This window comes from Taurulus bubalis (genome assembly GCF_910589615.1).
Source record: "Taurulus bubalis genome assembly, chromosome: 3".
Classification (NCBI taxonomy): Eukaryota; Metazoa; Chordata; class Actinopteri; order Perciformes; family Cottidae; genus Taurulus; species Taurulus bubalis.
Window position 1 is genome coordinate 8001113 of NC_136591.1, and position 22377 is coordinate 8023489.

The window sequence follows — 22377 nt, forward strand, 5'->3', positions numbered from 1 at the left end:
CATTGATGTGTTTCATGATAGTTCAGCCATAACATTTAGTTTACAGCTTGAAAAAACACATTGAAGTGTGCAATACCTTTTTTTTTATATATACTTATTTGGTACCAACCAAAATATGTAACACTGAATTATACCTCGGGAGAGTCCTTGTAAGTACAGCTATTCACGTTTATTTATTATTTGAAAAGTCTGGTGTCTTTGTGTTAATTGAAAACAGGGTTTTAGAGAAACAAAGAAAGATCTAAAAAATATATTATAATGGGTTGATTTACCATTTAAGGAACCTATAGTACAAATGATGCCATGGGACTCCTTCACAGGTGTTACACATTATGTTACCTGCACTTTTAAAAACACTAATTGCAAGACTTAGTTCAGCCTTTATGTCCACAATAAGTGGAATGAGTACGGTACATGTGCTTTCAAGCTTGACTTTTGACAGCGTTCCTAATTATTATGTTACCTTTGCAGTTGTCATGCACTTATGCACCATTTTAATCATTATCTTCTCAGTCATCCCCATCCCCACCTACCACTGAACTGTATTTATTAAATATATATATATATATATATATATATATATATATATATATATATATATATATATATATATATATATATATATATATATATATATATATATATATATATATATATATATATGTGTGTATATATATATATATATGTGTGTATATTTCCCTTTTATCTGCTCATTGGGATTCACTTTTGGTCATTGTTTCATAAGACATTTAAGTTACATTAACCTCTGAATACTTATCTTACTTGGTGTGCAAAAAACCACACAAGGTGTTGTGAGCTGATAAGAGTTTCCACCGTGCTGTAAAGGCTACATACGGGAAGAACTCTAAAGATTGTTTGACTGCCATGTATGAACGTGTCTTTCAAGCAGTTTCCAGCCCGAGGAGTGTACTACTATGCTGCTTGCCGAAAGGAAGAGAGAGTAAAGACTTTCGCTGACAACCGGAGATCTGATATACAACATGCTGAAGCAAAAATAGAACGTGTTGTTAAAAGATTCAACAGACGGCTATACACTGTGAAGGAACGGTAGTATTCCATGTGCAACTGTCCATTGTTGAATGTTAGTTGGATAGACTTGAATTTGATCTGAATCCTTTTTTTCACCGGTAACTAAGAGGTGCAGTGTCTTGCACGCCACATTTAATTTAGTTCTCTTCATCTTCGTTGGGTTATAGAATCCGGTATGAGTTGCAGCCATTTCCTGACTGCCGAGAGCCCAATTAGCGCTGGTGTATTGATTTCTCTGCACGCCGTTGCATGTACTTTTCCAGGTGAGTCCCTACAGCTCGCGCGAGTGTAAGGAAGACGACAATTATCCTTTCTAACGGATTCTCTGAGGCCACACAAAAGAGAGCAGAGCTCAGACAATTGATCTCTTCAGGCTTGCAAGCCGTTGTGTGCATGAGCAGACAAAGGCACCCACAACTGGTGATGTCTTAAAGCTACAATATGCAACTTTTTAATGTCAAAGCCTTTAATTCCTCCTATTTATTCTTGCTTTGAGCATTAACGTCGGCCGATGAGACCTGGCCCATGAATAGAAAATAATGAACAGTTTACATCATGTCATATGAATCTGGGTCCCTGTGACCATGTGCATATTATATAGAATTGCCTGAAATGGGCAATTTTGTGCTTTTTTTTAGACCCGTTGCATTCACAGTGACCAAGTCACAGTGTCAAGAGCGAGGTTGTAGTCACCAAGCACAAGAATCCATAGCAACTACAATAATGGCAGAAATAAAGCAGTAGGGAATGTGGGGGGAAAGATCCCTGTAAAAACCAGTTAAACCAGCTGGGCATTGTTTATTGTTCATTTTAGTTTTGGCTTCATGGATGTTGGTTATGATGCGTCGCACGTTTAAAAGTATTCTCAACAGTCAGATGAGTGGCAGGTTTTTGGACATTATCTTGATAGATAGATATTAAAAACATTGTTTATATAGGTTGTTTTTTTAACACTGTGAGAGGCATAGCTCCACATTCTTACAATATAATAGTTATTATTACACCTGTACAAAAAGCCCTTGAGAGGTCCAATCAAATGTGAACAGAGAGCCTCGTCCAGCGCCTCAGAAGCTTTAATCTACGATGATCAGAATGTTTTGTTTCTCTTCTGTGGGGAGGTTCGGAAAATGTGAGTGGGCAGTCCCATTTTTATGATTGTTTTGATTTTTGAAAGCATTTTTTTAGCAACTATTTAGTTTCATGGACTTTTTAAATGCTTGGAAACCACAGACAAACTTAATTTTTGTTTATTTATTTTGACCAGGAAATGCTGTTTTAAGCTTTTTTTTTTTCCCGATCATTCTCAATCTTTAGAAACAGCACTTTGAGATGTAAACAGACAGGGATCCTTATTGCTTATGAAACTGAGAACCACATTTTCAAATTTATTCCCTTAATTTTCTATACGTGCAATATTTTCAATTTCTTGCACCCGTTTGTCCTGTAAATAACCCGGGTTCCTCTCCTTTCCTATCTTCATACTGCAAGTAACATGGCTGGAAGATATTCTCATTTTCCCTGTGAATGTATGTCATATCAACAATGTGATGCTAATCTGCTGCAGTCATACTCCCTCCACAATGCTATTTTTGCCACACACATGTTGCCTGAGAGGTCAGCAGCATAGGGGGGTTCTTACTAGGTTGAATTGCTTGGAGGCAGAAGTTAATTTCCAACTCAACAGAGAAAAACGACTTTGCTTTGACCTTCCGTGCTTGCTGGCACAACAAAGACTTTGTGTTTTCCTAGGAGACAAGCACCGTAAATATCTGTAATTTAAAAGCAGTTTTTTGCTTGCCGTGTAAAATTGTATTGTACATATTTATATGATATAACATATATGATATGCTCAGAATTATTAGCCCAATTTGTCTGTATGTTTCTCTGCTGATATTTGTAGATATTTACTATGCACCATTATAGCAGGATCTGATTTTCTAATCTTATCAAAGTGATTCTTAAAAATATTTATATATGATCCACATGTTATTAACTGATTTTAACTAGAGTTAGATCTAAAACTGACGGCTCACCCCAAAATCAAAATATCTTGTTTTGGTTTGAGCTGCCTATTTTCGGAGATATTGTCTGTCTGCCTTCTCGCCATTATAATGGGACGACATGGCGCTTAGTTTGTGATAACAATAAACATAAACCCCCACCACATAGTTACTATTGCTTCTCCTGTAGCTCTCTGTGATCTGCTCATTCAAAAATGTTTACCTTGGAAAGCGGTGTAAGCTCCTAGTGTGCAGCAAATTACATCTTAATAAGCCTGTTACATTGTTACATTGATTATTCAATTGAGAAGTGTTTCCGGGGCCTTTTGGAGCTGAGGTTTATAGACATCTTCACATCATTTGGTGTTCTCTGAATCTATTCAAACATTTTTAGATGCCATGTAAGACTGTTAATACAACCTTTAATTGACGCACAGTTATTTACAATATTCTGTGGTTTGTTTTTGAGGAATACACTGACATGTACATAAGTATATCCTCAATGTTATTATAATTTGTAGTCTATGTGTGTGTGCATAGCTTTGCTGAAAACCCGTTCCTGCTTCATACACTTAGAGATGTTTTGTATTAATTCATATTACATACTATATTTTCCCATTACAATGCATACACATGTATGTACACAGTTACATAGTTTTCTACAACTCACAAGGTTTCTTTCTTACAAATCATAATTTAAATTGCAATCTAGGGTGAAAATGAGAGACTGAATTCTATTTCTTTCAAGTTTTATTACAGATCAACTCAGTATATCCTTTTTTTCCAAGCCATTTCACCAAGCCAGTGACGACACCCATTGTAGAGAAATCTTTCAATCCTAGTAGGAAAAGGAGAAAAGAAAGTTACAAACTAAGAGACAGAAATCAAAAGTTCACTAGTAGGAAAAAGGAAACACTAATAATTCCTTAAAAAAAAAAGGAAACACTAATAACAGCTGAGAGAAAATATTATAATTTCTCTCAGCTGGAGTTGAATGGCAGTGACTGTTCTGGCATCTCTGCGCTATAGAAGAAGCGTAAGCGGTTCGTAACCCTGCAGGTTGCAAGTGGAAACACAAAGAACCGCTTCTGCTGGAAATAACATCTAAACTTCTAAATGTAAGATAGTAATCCTGCAAGAATTTCCCATCTTCATACCTTCAGTGGAATTACCCCTTTCATCCATAAAACTCTCATGGAGAACATTGTGCAAGCCGGTTCTTTGATATGCTGCTCACCTTAGACTTCAGGATGCTCCGGACTATATTTAACACAGAGGGTAAACACGCTGTAAGTGACCATTAGGCTCTCAATTATCACAGTATTCTCCCCCTCCACACCCATGCCCGCCATGCTACTTTAGCACTTATTAAGGGCATACTTGAAGCTCACCCACACAGTTCACCTTCAGCCCATATTCAGCAGGTAATGAGCTTGAGGGAAGAGACACCGATTGACACATTCACTGCCGGAGATCATTGAGGGGCGACCGTGGTGAATGCCAGTGAGGAGGTTTGTATTGATTTGACTGTAGAGTTGTAGCAATGGTCAAAAGATCAACATTTTTCAATTGCTAATTCTTACGGACCCTTGACTATTTGCTTTTTGACGCGTGTCTGTTTTCTTTCTCTTGGATGTCTTGAACTCAGTTAGCAAAAGCACAGCAGAAAGCTGATAACATTAAGGCCCCTATAGACTGTGCAATAGCAACAATCCTTTAAGTGTATTGCATTTCACATTGTGTGAGACAGGGCTAATAAAGTCTTGTTCGCAATCTGTGTCAAACTGTACGGGTTTCTACCGCGGTGGTATTCAGATTGACAATCCAAGGCTTTTAAGTTCTATTACAATCTATCCTGGCAGTAGTTGACTGAAAAGCGGTTCAAGAATCTGAAATTCTGCTCAAGTCCCATATTGCTTTGAAGAACTGGGCTATTGGCAGATACGCTTATCATTAGATGTGCCTGTCAGATTTTATTGGAACAAAAACTCCTGCTTAACTGAAGAATTAAAGAATTTAAGCATAGCACATCATAGAGAAAGGCATTTGCCAGCCTTGTAATGATACATAAATAACATAAGTTGTCTCCCACATTGGATTGGTGTTAATTGCAGGGTACATTTGGAGCTGATGCCTTTTTTAAATGTTTTATTGCAGGCTTGGCTATGGATAAGTTGAGGGGATTCTGACCATACGAAGACAATGCACTCTCGTTCGTGCTTCCGTTGCTCAACATGCTTGTGTGGAAAAGTGTTCCCAGTTGTTAATGTTGGTTTCTATATGTCGCAAGAGCGGCAGTCTCCTGGCCTCGAGAGACATGGCGGTCGTTCATACGCAGAAAGACTTTCACAAGAAAGCGTGAGAGCAGCAGAAATGCTCAGCCATGGGATTTACCTGTCAACTGCACTTAAGCACGTGTGCTAACATACGCGAGACGCTGCGATGGTAAAAACAAAGGCTGACGTGACTTTCCTGTGATCTTTGGTCACTGAAGACTTCATGTATGTCAGCGCCTCTGAGCTTGTTTAAAATAAACTTGCATTAATAGATGGTTGGATGGATTTTCTGGGTTTTGAAGGCCTCTGTGGCTCTTTAAAATCACTTTTCATGTCGGCTTATGTAAGCTAGCATTTCGTTAAATGGTCAGTTCTTTACTTAACTCTTTCCTCTGCCTTGTAGTTTGATGGATTACTTAACGGCATGGTAGTGGTTCAAATTCATTTAAGCAATACTTTACATTTTGCTCAAGGTCTCTTTAGATGTGCTGTGTGAAAGATCTGGCCACTTGCTGCAAACACATAAGGTTCAGCCTGTCACCTCTGCTACTGGGTCCATACCATCTGAATGTTCAGCTAAGACTGTATTTTATATGCATATATGTATAAATTTAGCAAGAACTCTTTGCATGGTCGTTTAATTCTGGACTGTTGTAACTTTACCAAGTGATAAATCTTTCAGATGTTTGCTAATACCAAAGCAGATGCAACAGTTTGCTTAAACTTCACTGAAAACCCTGTCTACTGCAGAAGCTCCTCTAAAATCTCTCCATAAAAGAGTCAAAATTGAACAATATCATCCAACCTAACAAGGAACAAAATGGAGCTCTGGATTCACTTTTGAAATCTGCAGCTCCCAGCTCCGTTTCAGACTGCTGTGTCTCAGTACAGAGCAGAGTTTTGGGGTTTTAACTAAGCACCAGAACTCTATTCCCAAAGCATCCGCCAACTGCACAGCATTTTTGGAAAATAGACACACAGGTAACTGATTTCTCCACTGACAATGCAAAAGAAGAAACGCTGGCTCTATCATTCCAACCATCTGGAAGTCTGGCTCAGACTTGAGGCTGATGTGTAACTTTTAATTGGAGAGACAGTGGTGGGAGGCAGAAGAGTAGGAAGGAATGATCCCAGTGGATAGACAGGCGGGTGCCTGCTGCCAGATGGACAACCTGAGTTTGCAGGAGTACACACCACTTCATTTTTGTGTTGTATTTTACAAAGAGATGTTGGCGACATTGTCTGGCCAAAGACTTCTCAGATACTGCAAAAATGCTGCTATTTTCACAGGACAGAATAAAGGCAAGGGGAATGCTCGATATTTCTTTGGAGGCTTTGAATTTAGGACGTCCCAAATGTATTTGTGTGTGTTAGTAAAATGCTAGTTTTAATTTCTGAGATGGCCATTTGGTAAAGTGTCTTATCATTGCTTTACTGCAATAGGGACGTCCTAAATTTGAGCTTGTTTTGACCGTTTACTGTTGATTGATTGAAACTGTTAATGTCAGTGTTGACCATCATGTGAAGCTATAATCCCGTATTTCAGCCATTATATCCGCTGTCTAAACTCGGTGATCCAGCTTTAAGCCTGTTAAGTTCACAATTTCGAGGGAGCTAATGTCGACCTGAGCAGAGATTGGAGTCGCTGACCCTCTATCTGTGCCGTTAAACACTGTTTGCTTACTCAGCACTTTCTCTGTATTAGCGTCCATGTTGAGAGGCTTCACAACATGATAAAAAATGGTCCCAATCTCAGATGTTGCACCTTTTTTAAATGATCAAATATAAAAAGTTAGCACACAGAAACTATACTTTTTAAATGGAAACGGCACATGTTACTTAATATTACTTGTCACACTAGCGGAAAGGAAGAAAATAATAATATTTCTAAGAATGTTGCAGTTGTTGCATTACAGTTTGTTTATACAAGACAGAGCGGTGCACTGTGGGTTTGTTGATACTCTGGGTCGTACGAGATTTCCTCGTTGCGAAACTGAATAAAAAAAGCAGTTGTGCAGCATTGGCTGTCTTTTCCTTTTCATTCATTTTGAATTGCAAAATCTGTTCTACGGGCTTCAACAAAAGTTGAAATGTTGAACCGACGCATCCTGTGCCCGGGCCCCTGTGTTGTGCAGAGCTGTATTGCATCAACTTTGCCCAGCAGTCTCATCCCTCAGCGTTTCAAGAACAATGTCTGGAGCACCGGGCAGAATTAAATCTTCGCAGACAGTGTGTGGTTTCTGTGCCAGCCATCTGATAAGAGGCTCTAAAGGACCCCTTCAGGGCTTGCTCAGCGGAGCGGTCGCTTTTGATTCAGTATGGTTTGCTTGTCTCACCTTTCGGTTTGCTCCGGTGAAGCCATACTTCAATCAGGAAAAGCTCATATTTGTGAATCCTCGTGCCGACTTGTTTGGTGTGTTCTTGCAGCCTTGAATTTAAATTGTTGTATGTTGTGTTCTTTTATCTCACTCACTCACTCACACTCCGATTTAGTAAATGTGCTGTCATGTCTGAATGAAGCCATAAGGAACATTAATGTAAAAGTCGCCTATGGCTTTTGTCTGAATGACAAAAAGCTGTCACTTTCTGAGATAGATGAAGCCAGCAGTGTTATTTATTCCATTTCTGTAGCGGGTTTAATTCATGGGAGATGCAGTTTAAATATATTACCATCCGACTGTGGAGACGTGCGCATCTTTTAAATGTCCTGCCCTTTTCGGGGTTCCTCAGCTTGGGACTTAGAATTTATTTTTTTAACAGATACAGTTTCACATTTCATCAAACTGTACTGTTTGCAATTATAGATTCATCGTCACAATGGTGCAAAAAGGCATCTGATTGCTGCCCAGCCATGATGGCTCCAGTGTTGAAAGAAAGTGCATGAGCTGCGTATGTGAGACAAGAAGTGGTACATGAACGATTAACAGTCAATTGTGGTTTAATAAGCAGTATCTGCCTCAATAGTTTGGGAAAGGAGGGTCCAAGTTTAATTGCGTAAACACCTGCTTCCTGAGGCCCCTCCCTGCCTTCCTCCATTCACCAGCCTCTTCAGCAATGTGTATGTTTTTCTCCATTTCACACCTCTTTCACACTGCATATTCATTTATTACTACTATTGCCTTTCCCGGTACCCCCTCCGCCTCGCCTAGCCACCCAACCACAAACCCCTTGACGTCGGAATTCAATTTGTCCTGTATGTTTCATTTCTACTCAGATTTAGATTTATTTCATGTGTGCTGCTTTTAATTAACTCTATGGATATGCGACAAGAGGAGAGAAGGGGAGGGAGAATGATAGAGACAGAGAGATAAAAAAAAAAAAAAAAAAAAAAAACTCCTCACATCCGCCAATGAGTTACACCAGCAATCATTTACCACTTAGACAGTAGTGCAGAAGCCCGCCGTTCGTTGCCCTGGCAACCGGTGCCTTGGTGATTGATTCTTTGCCAGTGTGGCATCGCTGCGGGGAATAGAGCGCATGAGCTTAGCGTGCTCGCTACATCTTTCTAATTAAAATGGGATTACAGAGTCATCGCCGTTGTATGTTCAAACAAATGCAAGGCTGTGAAGGAAAATCAATTTTGGTATATGTCAGGGCTGTTAAATACAACTATGGATAAACAAATGTAAGCGAGCTCAATGTACTGATATGCACTCTGTGTGCACACTATATGAAGGTTTGCAGACGCGCCGCTTGCGTGTCCGGGTCGTAGCGATCGACAGCAGCCGTGCATCCATCCATCCAGGAGTGGAGCTTGATTGACAGTGCATGAATCATGTTATGCAGCACAAATCACCAGACACAACAATTAGTCTGTTTGTTGCCGTCTGCTAATCAGAAAATATTCTTCAAATTGGAGCTTAATGTACATCTTAAATGAACAACGGTTTCTTAATGTAATTGGATTAGACAAGTCAATCATTGTTGCTGTTGTCTTTCAGACTAGTGTGTATTAAGGTGCTAAATATTCTCCCATGCACAGAGCTGAGACTTGATTACTTCCCATCTTACAGTGGCTGCTTACACTTGCACCATGGGGATACTGGAGCTCACCGAGGTTTCAAAACTCTTATACATTTGAATGAGTAATTAGTGTAGGATGCACAGGCTACTTTTTGCAGAGCACAGTGTTAGGAGCCTGTTTCTTTCATATAATAACTCTACTATTTTGGTTGGGCTTGTGCTACCTTTGCTTTTCTTGACAACCACCAAGATTGATGATGCAACTACAACAACAACTACTATTACAATACGTGACATTCTTCAAGATAATTGTGTACTTGAGCCACATTTCGAGGTTTCTTGAAACCAGCGACGACCCCCAGAGTGACCTTAGAATGCCGAAGCGTAAAAGAGCAGAAGACGGAGAGCATGCCAGTGAGCGAATGAGTGAAACCAGAAAGAAGCGGCGTACAGAGCAAAAGGAAAATGACGGACAGTACTCCGTTTTTTAGATTTCAACCACGACAATGCCGTTAGCAAGGTGCAACATAGTGCCTTGGACCTGTTCCCGAGTGAAGCTCTTTGGCACCGGCTGTGTGGGATGTCATTACAGCAAAGGTAATAATAGACCAGGGAATTTATAATGTGACTCTCTTTACGCACCTATGAAAGAGTGCCTGAGTGCTGGCAGAAAAAAAAAGGGGAAAATTCCTTGTTTGGTTGTAAACAATGGAAAGCTTATTATTGGCTGATATGTCATGTGACTGAAACCTATATTAAATTTCTCATTTTACCCGTATAGAAAGACGGGGAGTCCCACGTACCTCTACTATATCATCGTATGGCGCAGAGGTTTTTACTGGGCTCTCTATAGGTAACAAAGTACTCTCTGAAATGAAAGTGCAGTTATAGCCTTATGAAACAGAGTGCCTAGATTAGACATAAATCAATTCGGTCTTGTTTTGCCCTCTCAATCTTTACTCAGTATGGGTGCCAGGCTTTTGTGTTCCCAGCAAACATGTTTTCTTTTTTTTTTTGGTTGGGAAAGAAATATGACATGAACATGAAGCCTTGTGAATTTTCCCATTTCCCTTTTTAAATTGTGTAAATTGAAAACATGTCTGTTTGTGTGAATACCATTCAGCACATTATGTACTTAATTCAGAGATTTCATGCATGCACATGGCTCTGATTTACATATCGTTCAGACTTATTTCAATGCAAATCAGCCGGAGTAAATGAAGGTGTAAGTGTCGTCGCGGCCGGAGTAGAAGCGCAGTTCTGTCCGTCTGCAGGCGCGAAAGCGTCTCCAGCAGGTTGAGAGGACATCCAGCCGACCTGAGAAACAAGAAGTATCTTCCTCCACCAGTTTCTAAAAAACACAAATATGATTGATAACTTTTGAATCCTGCCCACCAGCTCTCCCTTTCGTGGCTCTGCCGGTTTCGCCTCTTCTCTGGCCTTGTCTTTTTTGACCTTTCCACATTGGCAAACCCGTGCCGTATAATGTGCCGACCTGTGATGCACCACATACTGAAGTTTTATTCCAGCAAATATTGAGAGCAATAATGACCCCTGCTGCTACAAAGGGGGGGTGATAGAATGACTCAGCATCCTGCCGAGAGAGATGAAGACGAGGCAGAACGGTTCCAGCCGAAACTCAACGAAGAAGATGGAGAGCGAGATTCAACGAACTCCAGTCATCCAACCAGATGCAGATTTCCAAAGAGGAACAGCAGCTCAACCTCCAATCTGCCCATCAGAGCCGTCAGGTGGAACAATACCATTCCCAGTTTGCTGGTTCTTGGCCAAATATATTGAAGTCGCATAATACAATAATCTTAGATAGAAATATCTTCGACCTAGTGATCTAAATTAAAACTATTATAACGGTGCTTCTCAAACTCTGAGCTGCTGAATGTTGCATACATCACATAAAGTGCACAATCATTAAATAATGTGTCTGATTCTACCTGGACAATGTCATCTTTTCCATTTAGTTGTGGTTCATTGTATTCTTCGTCCTATTCTTTATTCATTCATTTTGTTTATTTTATCGTTTATTCATTTATTTTCTGTTTAGCAGTTAGTCAAATATTTCATTTATGAAGAACTTGATCATTTGATTTGTGTGTATATGAAATCATAGGTCCCTTTTCACCTTGAGGAGAACTCTGTAGCAACCCTGAGATTATGATTTAAGTGGTTCACGCCACCTAATTTTTCCAAAATTAGGTGGCGTCCACAATGGAATCTTCTGCTTAAATTCTGTTTGTGAAACTAATGGTGGCTCATGATGTAGCCATCATTCCTTCATACTAATGTATGGGCTTATAATTCATCATTTAATTATGTATTATCGTTATAAATAGAGTGATATTAATTCATTATGATTTATTAAGTCTGCTACCAGCAACAACACTACATATTTGTGGTTTAAAAGTACAATTGCACATTTCTACAAGTGGATGAAGGAGGATGTCAGTGTACTGTTTTTTTTTTTCCTCCCTTCCTTTTGGGGTGTGTGTTAAAAGTCACACATACGTGTGCGTGATTGGTGTCGGGTTTGCGCTCCTCTTTAGCGGAGAAGAAAACCATCTGGGATTGTGTTTGTGTTAAGCAAAGTGCAACGGTTTTCCCTTCTCTCATACACACAGGCGCCTGGCATCATGTAGGGACTAATGTGGAATCTAAATCTGGACCTTGTTGATAGAAAATGGCAGGTCACACTGTTTGGCATGTGATTCTCACAAACCCTTGTGCAGGCAATGGTGCTAATAGATAATTGCTAGCTTAATAGGAGATGAGATGTTGTGTGATATTGCACTCGGAGCCAGTGACTATTTATTGCAAATACAACCTCCATATTTTTCTGTTTCAGGTGAAGTCATTAAACACTATTTTAATTAGTATTTTCCTTCATATATTTTTCTTTTATGATTAAATACTCCTTATATTGCTTCTGTGTTTTCATTTTAAAATGACTTATGATAATGTGGAGACTGTATGACCTGCCACCAGCTGCAAGAACGTGCCTTTGTTCACATTACGCTGCCTAGATAAATATCAATTCATCATGTAAAAAGACAGTCTTCTTTCCTCCTCTCGTGAACTTTTGTTTGTGGATTGCTACAATGTGCGTGCAGAGCTCTGTCTCTCACTCCCATACACACACACACACGTCCTCTCATAGACACAAGCACGCATCATAACTGTTCGCCGTGGATTCACACCCTCCCCCTTCGCCTCCTCCTCATCCTACTGATTGGAGTTGTCAGGAGTCGGAGGGTCACAGTAGAGGATGTCAATAGGCCTCGTTCGCAGACACGGAGAAGCACACATACGCATTCAGACACGCACACAGAGACACACACACACACACACACACACACACACACACACACACAAAGTAAAGCAATAAAGGAGAGAAGCAGGGGAAAAAATGGCAGGCAGGCAGTAAAGCAGTCCTATCTTAAGTGTGTTTAAACACACCCCACAATCCCCTCAGCACGTCAACAGCTGTGCATCAGCTCGCTCTCCCACTCACTGCAGCCACGCACAGCGACGCCAGCAAGGAGCATTCAATTTATATTCATTATTCACCAGTCAACGGCCTTGATTTCAGTGATTGGATATGTACCCTCTACCACCTACTGGCTCCTCCCTTGCTCTCCTCAGTCCCATGGGAGGGCTCACTGTCTCCTCTTAGCTTCTGGAGTTGATAGTTCTGTTTGTAAGCGTGCATGTTTCCTTTATGCGCGTTAAATGGTGCTTGGTGTGTGGCAATCGTAAAGGGGTTTGGGGTGTGAGCAGAGAGCAGATGGATTTGATCGGGACCCATCCTTAAAAGAAAAGGAAAAGAGGCAGGGGAAAAAGCAAACAGAAATTTTCAAAGCCTTTTTTACAACATGAATTAATGTATTTTAGAATTATCTTTTCGATTTATTTATTTTTTCTTCTATTTTGTCCTCCATAAGCTACTTTCTACATTTGCACATTGTGAGTTAGTAGAATATAACCCCTTTTGGTCTGCTACTGTGTATGCCATGATGCATCCTGCGTCCTACACGGGTTTCCAACTAATACAGTATCCTCTGGTAAAAGAAAAAGTTGCGAGGACACATCAATACATGAATACATTCTAAAAATAAAAATGGCAAAATGTCTTAATTTTTGCCTTAATACAATTATTAAATATACTCTCCAGACATGTTATAAGACCCATTAATTAATAAGGACCCCAAATTGATGATTACAAACGATTCTTTCCAATAAAATCCTGATAAGAATGATTTTTTTCGCCTTTCCTATCCCTCCCATACCCCACAGGTTTATTACAGACATTACAGGTAACTGGTGAAACAACCAACACTCAGGATCTCAGTAACAACATACTCATCAGAAACAATAAAGTGCAGCCGAGCCCAGCTGAGAAGTAAAAGAAATGTTTGTTTGACGAGACATTGGCTCAGCTATCTTTATCTCCAACGATAAGCCAAGAGAACCACACGCAGAAGCTCACAGGCAGTTTGCGCTCAAATTGTTTTGGGCACCTGTCATCCTCTATTATAATTAGCAAGTGGACGTCTAAATAATTGCCATCAGGCTACGGCTGATGTATCAGTGTTGGTAGCCAGAGCCCCATCCCTCGCTCTCGTATTATTTAAAGGGCCGGCGCGCCTTCACAAAGCAGTGCCCTTAGCAAAGTCTTAAGCTGTGTATTCAGTCAGTGACAGCATCTGGAGCGCCAGAAAAAGAAAAAAAATTAACTGACACAAGAGGGTTTGGTGTTGGCTTCACCATTTGTTTTGTCCACACATGTCCCTGACACACACTAACACACAGATGCGAGCACATACAGGCAGCTTTTGATCATAATTGTGACACTGCCAGGAGAGAGGGAGGTAAGGTTCTTGTCCCAGTAGGGATTGGGCATGGTTGTAAAAGTAAATGAGGCAGATGGGTCTGTTTTGAAATGTGGTGTGAAAAAAAAAAGAAAAGGCTCCTTTGAGGAATAAAGATAGTTGAAGCGCTAGTTAAGTTGAAGGACTGTGCTGGCACAGCTTTAGTAGGAATAATATTGAATAAAAGTACAGTAATAATATAAATCTACATGCTTTTACCGACCGTCAATTTGATATTTTCACAGAAAGGACCATAAATCAGTAATGTATGCATGGCTCAAAGTTCTTACATCATGGAAATTGATGGATACTTGATCTGTAATGCAATCTACAGCAGCATGTGCATCACTCACTTCTGCTTCAGCTGTATGGAGACATCAGTCTGCTGCTTAACAGGTGCAGTGCCATCATTCTCTCGTGTGTGTGTTAGTGTGTGTGAGTGTGTCTCCGAACCGAGCTTGCTGCTATAAAGAGCTATGCTCCAGGGCCGAGAGTGAGAGCTATCCCGGAGTGTATCGCCAGCTGTAGCGTGACGACTTGACTCACATTTGTCGTTCTTCCTCTCTCTTTTCCCCCGATTAGATTGATGCAGTGTGGAGATGTATGTCACTACTACACACACACACGCACGCACCCACACACACGCACACACATGAAAAGCATATTCACAAAGAGCTGCTGCTCTCCGGAAGACCAAAGGTCACCAGGCTCGTCTCCACCGACCTCCTCCTCCGGGGGCGCTGAAGCTGGTTGGTGCTGCTCAGCAGTGCCCTCGCTGTGCTGATAGCGGCGCTGCCTAAATTAGCCAGTCAGTGACGTTCAGTTTAATCCAACAACTGCTGACACTAACGCATAAACACACACACACACACACACACACTTCCCTCTTACTCTCTGTTGTTCTACACGCTAACTCTTTCACGCTCATAGCCTTTGTGGTTATCTGACTACTGTGTGTGTGTATAATTTGTCTCACATGTCCTGAAAAGCCCCCATATGGAGAGGCATTAGCATAGCATTGCTGAGAGTGAAGGGGTGTCGAAATAAATCATTTCCTGTGCAGAAACGGACAGGATGGAGTTCTTCTGTTCTCACAGTGTGCCCTGAACTGCTGTGCTGAACAAACAATTGTACGTACCACAAAACAGACTGACAAAAGAAAACAAAACTATCTTATATCTGGATCTCTATTCTGGCATTGTTGTGTTCGGGGGAGTTGCAGCTCAGTGAGTTCCTGGCTCGGCCTTTTTCTGTGCGGTCAATTTTCTTAGATGCCTGCTCAGCAAGCCCTCTCCGTGGTGCTGACTTAGACGGGGCAAAATGGTGCTGTCCGTGGTGCTATCATCACTGGTCCTATTTCAGTTGGTCCTTGCTGAGCTACAGCTGACTGCGTTAGCTTTTGTCTGCTCTGTCCTTTGTGCTATCTCATCGGTTTTGAGCGGAGTGCATGCCATCCGCAGTGCTAACGCTGCTGGTTTGAACCCCAATGTGGTCTGAGCTAGCTGCAAGCCACTTACCGCATCGGATCCAATGTCCAGCGGCGCAGATTATAAGCAGCTAACTGCCACTCTGGTTCTGTTTTTCTGAATGCTAAGGAGCAACCTTTTTTCCCCTCCATCCCCATCTCATATCCTGCCAGTTAAATGTGTATCAGGAAGAAATTGTGTAATTGCTCTAGTTTGTCTTCGTGCAGGCACACGTGAGGTGCAGTGAGGATTTTCCCTGTCCCGTAGTTTGGTGACTCACTGCGCGCTGCATTAGGGGAGGTGTCGCTGACGATCCAGTGGCGCCCTGCAATTTGCTTTGACCACATTTTGCGCCGTCTGCTGCTTGTCTGCTCTGAGCAGGTGTGGAGTGCACGCCGCACTCGGACGCCACTGCTTTTTCTGGATTAAATTGCAGTTGGCATACTTCTTCAATTCATGGTTTAACTTGCATTATTCATATCTAACCATGTGGCACCTCTGTTTGCACAGAAACTATATTTTTTTCAAAGAATGGCAGGACACAGGGGTTAAGCTTAATATCTTAATTATATCGTTGCTGAACAAAGTTTTCGTTGTTGCACACCCACTTTGTATATGATGTGGTTGAGCCCAAGAATGGCAGTGGATCAACGCCAGATCGAAGTTATATGAATACAACTGTGGGAAAGAGACAATTGTGTTGACCACGGGACAAGCGTAGTTAGTTGCAGTCCAGAGTGTTTTTTTATCATGCTACTTGTCTCGATGTTGCTGCTTTTAAGTAGTTTAAACAACATAACTTGTGTGAAGTAGGTTCACTTTGTTCTAATTTAGTGAGGTTGCATCTAAATATACAAGGGCTAGTCTAAGAATAGTAAACTTACAAGGAATGAATATATAATGTGAAAGTCATAGATATCTGGAGACCAAAAATGAGGCAAGGCAGTTTGATGATAATTACCTCTTTTCTTCTTAAACATTACTATTATTCAGGTATTATGCTTTCTATCAACAGGCCTCTGCTGCTGGCACAACAGCTCTTAACATAAATTGCATTCTTACACCTCTGTCTCCCACACGCAAACGCTTCAACATGTCCCTCAGTTCACATTGGGGCGACGAGGGAGCTTTTCTAAGACGACGCAGCTCAGCACTCAACAAATGAATTGGCATGTGGCGTGAGACCGCAGAGCTTCAGCGCGCACGAGAGCACCGGGTTTGGTGCTCCAGAGGGTTGCAAACCTTGGCAAGGGCCGGTGGTATTTAAAGGCTCCGTTCAGCACTTTCCAAATTAGAAGTGAAATGTTTAGCAGGAGGGACTTGACATTAATATGGTGCTTGCGGAAACCTCTGACCCCGGCCGAGGGCGACGCGTCCTTAAAACATAATTGTCCTCACCTTGAGTGCTAGTTCAACAAAAGGAGCAAAGGAAGCGTTGAGGGAGGAGCAGGTTTTGGAAAATGCACCTAGTTTCTTTTTGCTATAGAATGAGCTACTAGTAAAAAAAGAATCTCGTTGGCAAGAGGTTGAAACGATTTGCCTTTCACCTTCTCTCACCTTCTCTCACCCGTGTTGTGTGGTTCGATAGCCACAGGAGGAATGTATTGAATTGCAACCATTTGAGGGATACACCAAATTAGCCCATTTTCACTTATCAAATGTTGGAAGTCTGATTTGAGCGGCTGCCAGATTTCTGTGTCTCATGTTGTCTGAAATAGATTTTTTCTTTCCCAGCTCCTGAAGCTAACAGTGTTTGGCACCATACCAAGATGATCCCAGATAAAGATATTTTATGAGATGGTGCAGACGAGTACTCTCCAGTGTGCAGCCCCAGTTATGTCGAGAGCTCTCTTTTGTATGCGCGTACTTGTCCATCACACATTTTCTCCATTTCCTGCATCTCCTTGCATTCACGTCACATGACTACTCAAGTACACGTTCAATCATTTGTTGTTTATTTTTAAACAAGACTCCCTCAGAACCAGTACAAATTGATGTTTTTCATCTTAACATCTACATTTAGTGAAAAATGCTAAACTCGTCAAAACTCTCGTGCGCAGAATGAATACCCTGCCGTCGGCACTTCTTCTGTTCCTCCAGATGCGCAACCTTTACGCCGAGCACGTTCCCTCAGCAGACGGTTGTCATCACTTGCAAAACCATCAAAAGGGAGCATGTCGATTTGTACATGAGAGTCACATCCTTCCTGCTATTACAGTATGTTGCAAGATGACAGAGTTACCCCGGAAGGGGACCAAGTCATGAGCAGAGGAGACACAGAAGTAGGTCAGCTTCTAGGCGTTTGTTACATCATACATATTCATAAACAGCACCCAGTTGTTGCAGAGTGAACTCGCTCCACGCAGACTGTTTATTCTGCTCATCGGGCCCCCGTTCTCTGTTAAAATGTTAAATAGTGATTACGCATTACGATGATAATACGAGCAATTGGCTCTGCTGCATTTACATGCATTTTACCGCTGTTACATAAATAAATAAATAAATTGTATGCCGTTGTAATCACATATGAACACCTCTTCATCTCAGTAAGTCGTGCATTAAATTGGGTCTAAAACATCAGCATTCTCAGATTTAGAGTTTTTTTTTTTAAGTTACGACAATACATTATTTAAAGGAATAGTGTGACATTTTGAGAGATATGAGAGTTAAATGAGAATATCTTATATATTAAACTAGTCAGCATTTAGTTATCTTAGCCTGGCACAAAGACTGGGAGCTGTGGTTACCAGTGAGGCTTGCTCTGTTCAAAGGTAGGTGGGGTGTTACGGGGAGTTATGTGCCAGACAATATCTTGGCCGACAGCAGTGACTCTGCTGGTTCCCTGGCAACTTAATGATGACAACAAGAGTTCAGAAAGTCCCTTCTCCCAGCTGAGGAACTGTTCGGCACACGACACCTTGTAAAACCACAAAGTGTTATTTTTACACCTTGATATTGTACAGGTTAAACAAATGTAAAATACCAGATGTGCTGGTAGACAGAACCAGGCTAGCTGTTTCCCAGTTTGCACTCCTTAGGCTAAGGTACGCTAACCAGCTGCTGTTTGTAGCGACATGTTTAACAGGTGGTATCAATTTACTCTCTAATTCTTGGCAGCACAGATAAGAAAATAAAATTTACAAAGGCATAAAATAGAGAAAAGTAGCAAATCTGAACATTTGTGAAGCTGAGATGTTTGTCATTTCTTCTTGACAAATCCCTTGAATGTTTCTTGGGGATTTTATAAAATGTTGGCTGTCTAGTGAATGGACCCATTCTTAATTTCAGTGCATCCTAGCCGAGGTGCTGCACTTGTCCTTCAACTGCTGCGGATAAAAAACAGTGTTGCAGGAGAGTGTGGGAGACTGAATGCAAACTGAGTCAGTCACAAGGCTATGAATTGCTCTGATAGTTCAAAACATGATGCTATTTCTGCCAGCGACTGTTATTCACTCAACCCTAATATAATCAGACACTCCAACACAAATATTATGCAGGGGGGCGAGATTGACCTCTTCCTAACTCCCAGAAGCCTGTGCTACAGTTTCTGAATCATTTGTGAGATTTGGTTGGATAAAGAGAGAAACATCAGGAAACTGAAGTGTAGCGCCGTGTTTCAATTGAATGTTTGTTTAATTACTATTCTTTGCTTTTTAACACGTTCTATTTAAGATTAAAATGCAAACATTTATCTATTTTTTTTCTTCTGGCAAGTAAGGCCAGAATGTTCTCTTTTTCTTCTTGGAAAAAACAAAACAAAGGGGTAATTAGCACCTCTGGGACGTCGTGTTTGGTGCTTGCAGGTGGCTATTAAAGCAATAGCCAGCCCTGTTGACAGTATCTGGAAGGCCTCTTGTTTGTTGTTACTTACCACCTGCCTTAAACATTTCATTACAGGAATCCTTAACCTATATTTTATCCCTCTCCACTCTGCAGTCGGAAGAAGTCCGCCAATTGAGGAGAGAAACTGAGGGAACAGAGAAAAACAAGCTGGAGAGAAAGAGGGAGGGAGAGAGGTGACAGAGAGACTCTGAGGAGCTCATGCTGAAAATATTGGAGAGGAGAACGTTCACGTCTCAATGCAAAATGGAAAAGGGGGTTGATGTATGGGGGTGATTAAAAGAGGTTGTGAAGGAAAGTGAATAGGATCCAACATGGAAAGCTTGAAAAAACGGCCAGGCTTTATTTTAAAGAGCAGGTCTTACAGAACACAAAGCAAACTCCTACATGTGCCAGATAGTCGACGTAATCTCGCTAAAGGTTTCTGTTGCTAGTGTGGGGTTCAAAAGCGGCCTCACCGCATTGCCCTTCTTCCGTTGGGCATCACCGCGCCGCACATTGCACAGACTCACGGGCTTCTTTTCTTGGAGTTGCAGAAAAATTGCCTTACTTATTGATTTGTTTCGCATGTAAACAGAGCGTCCTCCGGTCTCCGGCTCAAGGTATGTATGCACAGGAGATTTCCGACAGAAGATGGCATATACTATACAGCGTATTCCTCGCCTTCTATTTCTGTGCACGCCCCCCTGTGATTTAAAAACCCTCTTGATAGCGTTTTGTGCTAAAAGTGAAGTACAGTACACTTGTGGACGTGGAAAATGCCAACCACTGGTCAATTTTGCTTAACCTTAAATCATTTGTCCTACATTTTCTATATGAGTATCCTCTAATTACAGAGAGTAACTTTTTAGTTGAATGAAAGGCACTTATTTTTATGCACCACAATAAATATTTTTTAGGATCTGATTGTTGAAGTAACCCATTATGTTGATTAGGTTTAAAAGACGTGGCATGAGTCCATGAAAAAAATAGGCTTAAGCAGCTGATTTATGCTTGCTGTGATTGTAATGGCACTCCATCCATTGACCGCATGACCGTTACTCTAATCTCTGCTCTCATTAGACCACAAGCACGAGGTCTTTGAGGTATACTGTACATGGGCCTCGGGTTATGGCGGCCTGACTGGTGCAGAGGCCTTTCCTGAGGCTTTACTCGCCCTGTGTTCCCTGCTCGGCCTACTTCTGTACGCCTGGCTGCTTTCTCAGTCCTCTCCTTCCTCTGCTCCCCCTTTACCGTCGCCACTCTCTCGAGGTTGCTGCAAGGGGTCAAATGTCACCCACTTGGGATTCTGCGTCTCCTTTTGTCATTGCTAAGCCTCATGATTGGTGTGTGTGTGTCTGCCCGTATGGGTGTGTGTGTGTGTGTGTCTGTCTGCCCGTATGTGTGTGTGTGTGTGTGTGTTTGTGTGTGCGTGTGAGAGACGGAAAGAGAAATAGGGCAAGATAGGGAATCTGAGTATGCAAGAGAGAACATTATTTTGTCTATGACTGAGGTTTTCTGAGGGAGTTTAAGGAATCAGGGGTGGGTTAGGGACAGAGCTCCCCTTCTTGGTGCTATGCGAATAGCCAATTACAGCATGGCAAATCCCAGCTTGCCTCTTGGACAGACCACATCTGTACACTTTCGGCAAGACATAGGTGCTGGGGGAATTAGTTGGGGGTGGATCTTGTCAACCTACTGAGACCACATGCAAAGATGCTTCCCACAGCTTCCCACACGGTCCTACTGGCCCGGCACTAGGCCCCCAGTGAGAGTTTGGAGACCTTCAATCTCTCTTGTAGAGGGATCTACAGTGTAACAGACAATCTGTGACATAATCAGATGTCATTTGAAGAAACAGAGTTGTGTACACCTCCCATATAGGCTCAAAAGTAGTTTACGATGATATGAAATAGTAGAAGTAGTTGAAGAGGATGGAACCAGTAAATGTTTTGCCTCTTCGCTGATAAAGAGCTTAAAGCTTCACTATGCCATTTCTATTAATCCCATTTGATTAAACGGTAACAATACTATGAAAGGAGTTGCTTGTAGTTACAAATCCACAGAGAATGATCACACGGCTCTGCAGTTGCTCTCAGCTTTGCAGAGTGTTAAGTGTCTTTCATCTCATTGTTGTCTCATGGTTTTATGGCCTAAAAAAACTCTTTCCAATCACATTTCCTGCAGCGTCAGGAGGCTCAGTTAAAAAGCCCTGAAAAACTGAAACTACACACAACTTTACCTGGCTAGGACTAACTGACGGAGAGGCAAAGTTAGCAACTAGCTAGGGAAGACGGTGGAGCATTTAGCTGCAAAAGGAGCCAAACGTTTCCTTCAGCGATGAGCTAAATGCGCTACAGGGAAAGTGAATAATGTCAATGCATCAAGTGGCAAAAAAAATAAGCAAACAAGGGTAGTGCATATAGACTAACTTGGAGTTATTATGTTTAATTTACGTTTAATTTTACCTCGTGTGGCAAAGAGAGACAAACATATCATCGCTGTGGCAACCTTTGCTGTTTTCACACTCTTCTTTTTATTTATTTCTTCGTATACACAGTTGTTGGTGTGAAGAGGGCTAATAAGCCTGCGGGCCTTTCGGCAGTTACCATACCTGGAAATAGCTTTTTTTTTTCTGTTCATATGCAACCTTGCTCCTCGCCCAGTCCTAGCTATAACAGCCTATTTTTAGTGCCCACTGTTTGGCAGCTGTTGAGATGCAACAACTCCACAGTGTTAATTTGTGCGACCTTTTGTTTTGTCTAGCTGCAGAGTTGGAGGCTACCAATCTGAAGAAAGTAGAAGAGGCCTATGAGACAGTCAACATGGAAATAAGGTAAGGGGAAATGGCAAAGAAAAAGAAGTAGAGGTTAGCTTCCATCGCCACATATTTGTGGCTTAATCAACATTTTGCACTTCG

The 22377-nt window shown here is 41.4% G+C and overlaps 1 protein-coding gene across 1 annotated transcript in view; it reads left to right on the top strand.

The window, feature by feature from the left end:
- Positions 1–22377, top strand: part of LOC306734112 (glucosidase 2 subunit beta-like) — a gene marked incomplete at its 5' end in the record, with an annotated part of 107554 nt that overhangs the window by 50833 nt on the left and 34344 nt on the right. Inside the window, one exon of the mRNA XM_079215445.1 lies at positions 22224–22293. Within this exon, the coding sequence (XP_079071571.1) occupies positions 22224–22293 (70 nt within the window). The remainder of the gene's footprint in view (positions 1–22223; positions 22294–22377) is intronic.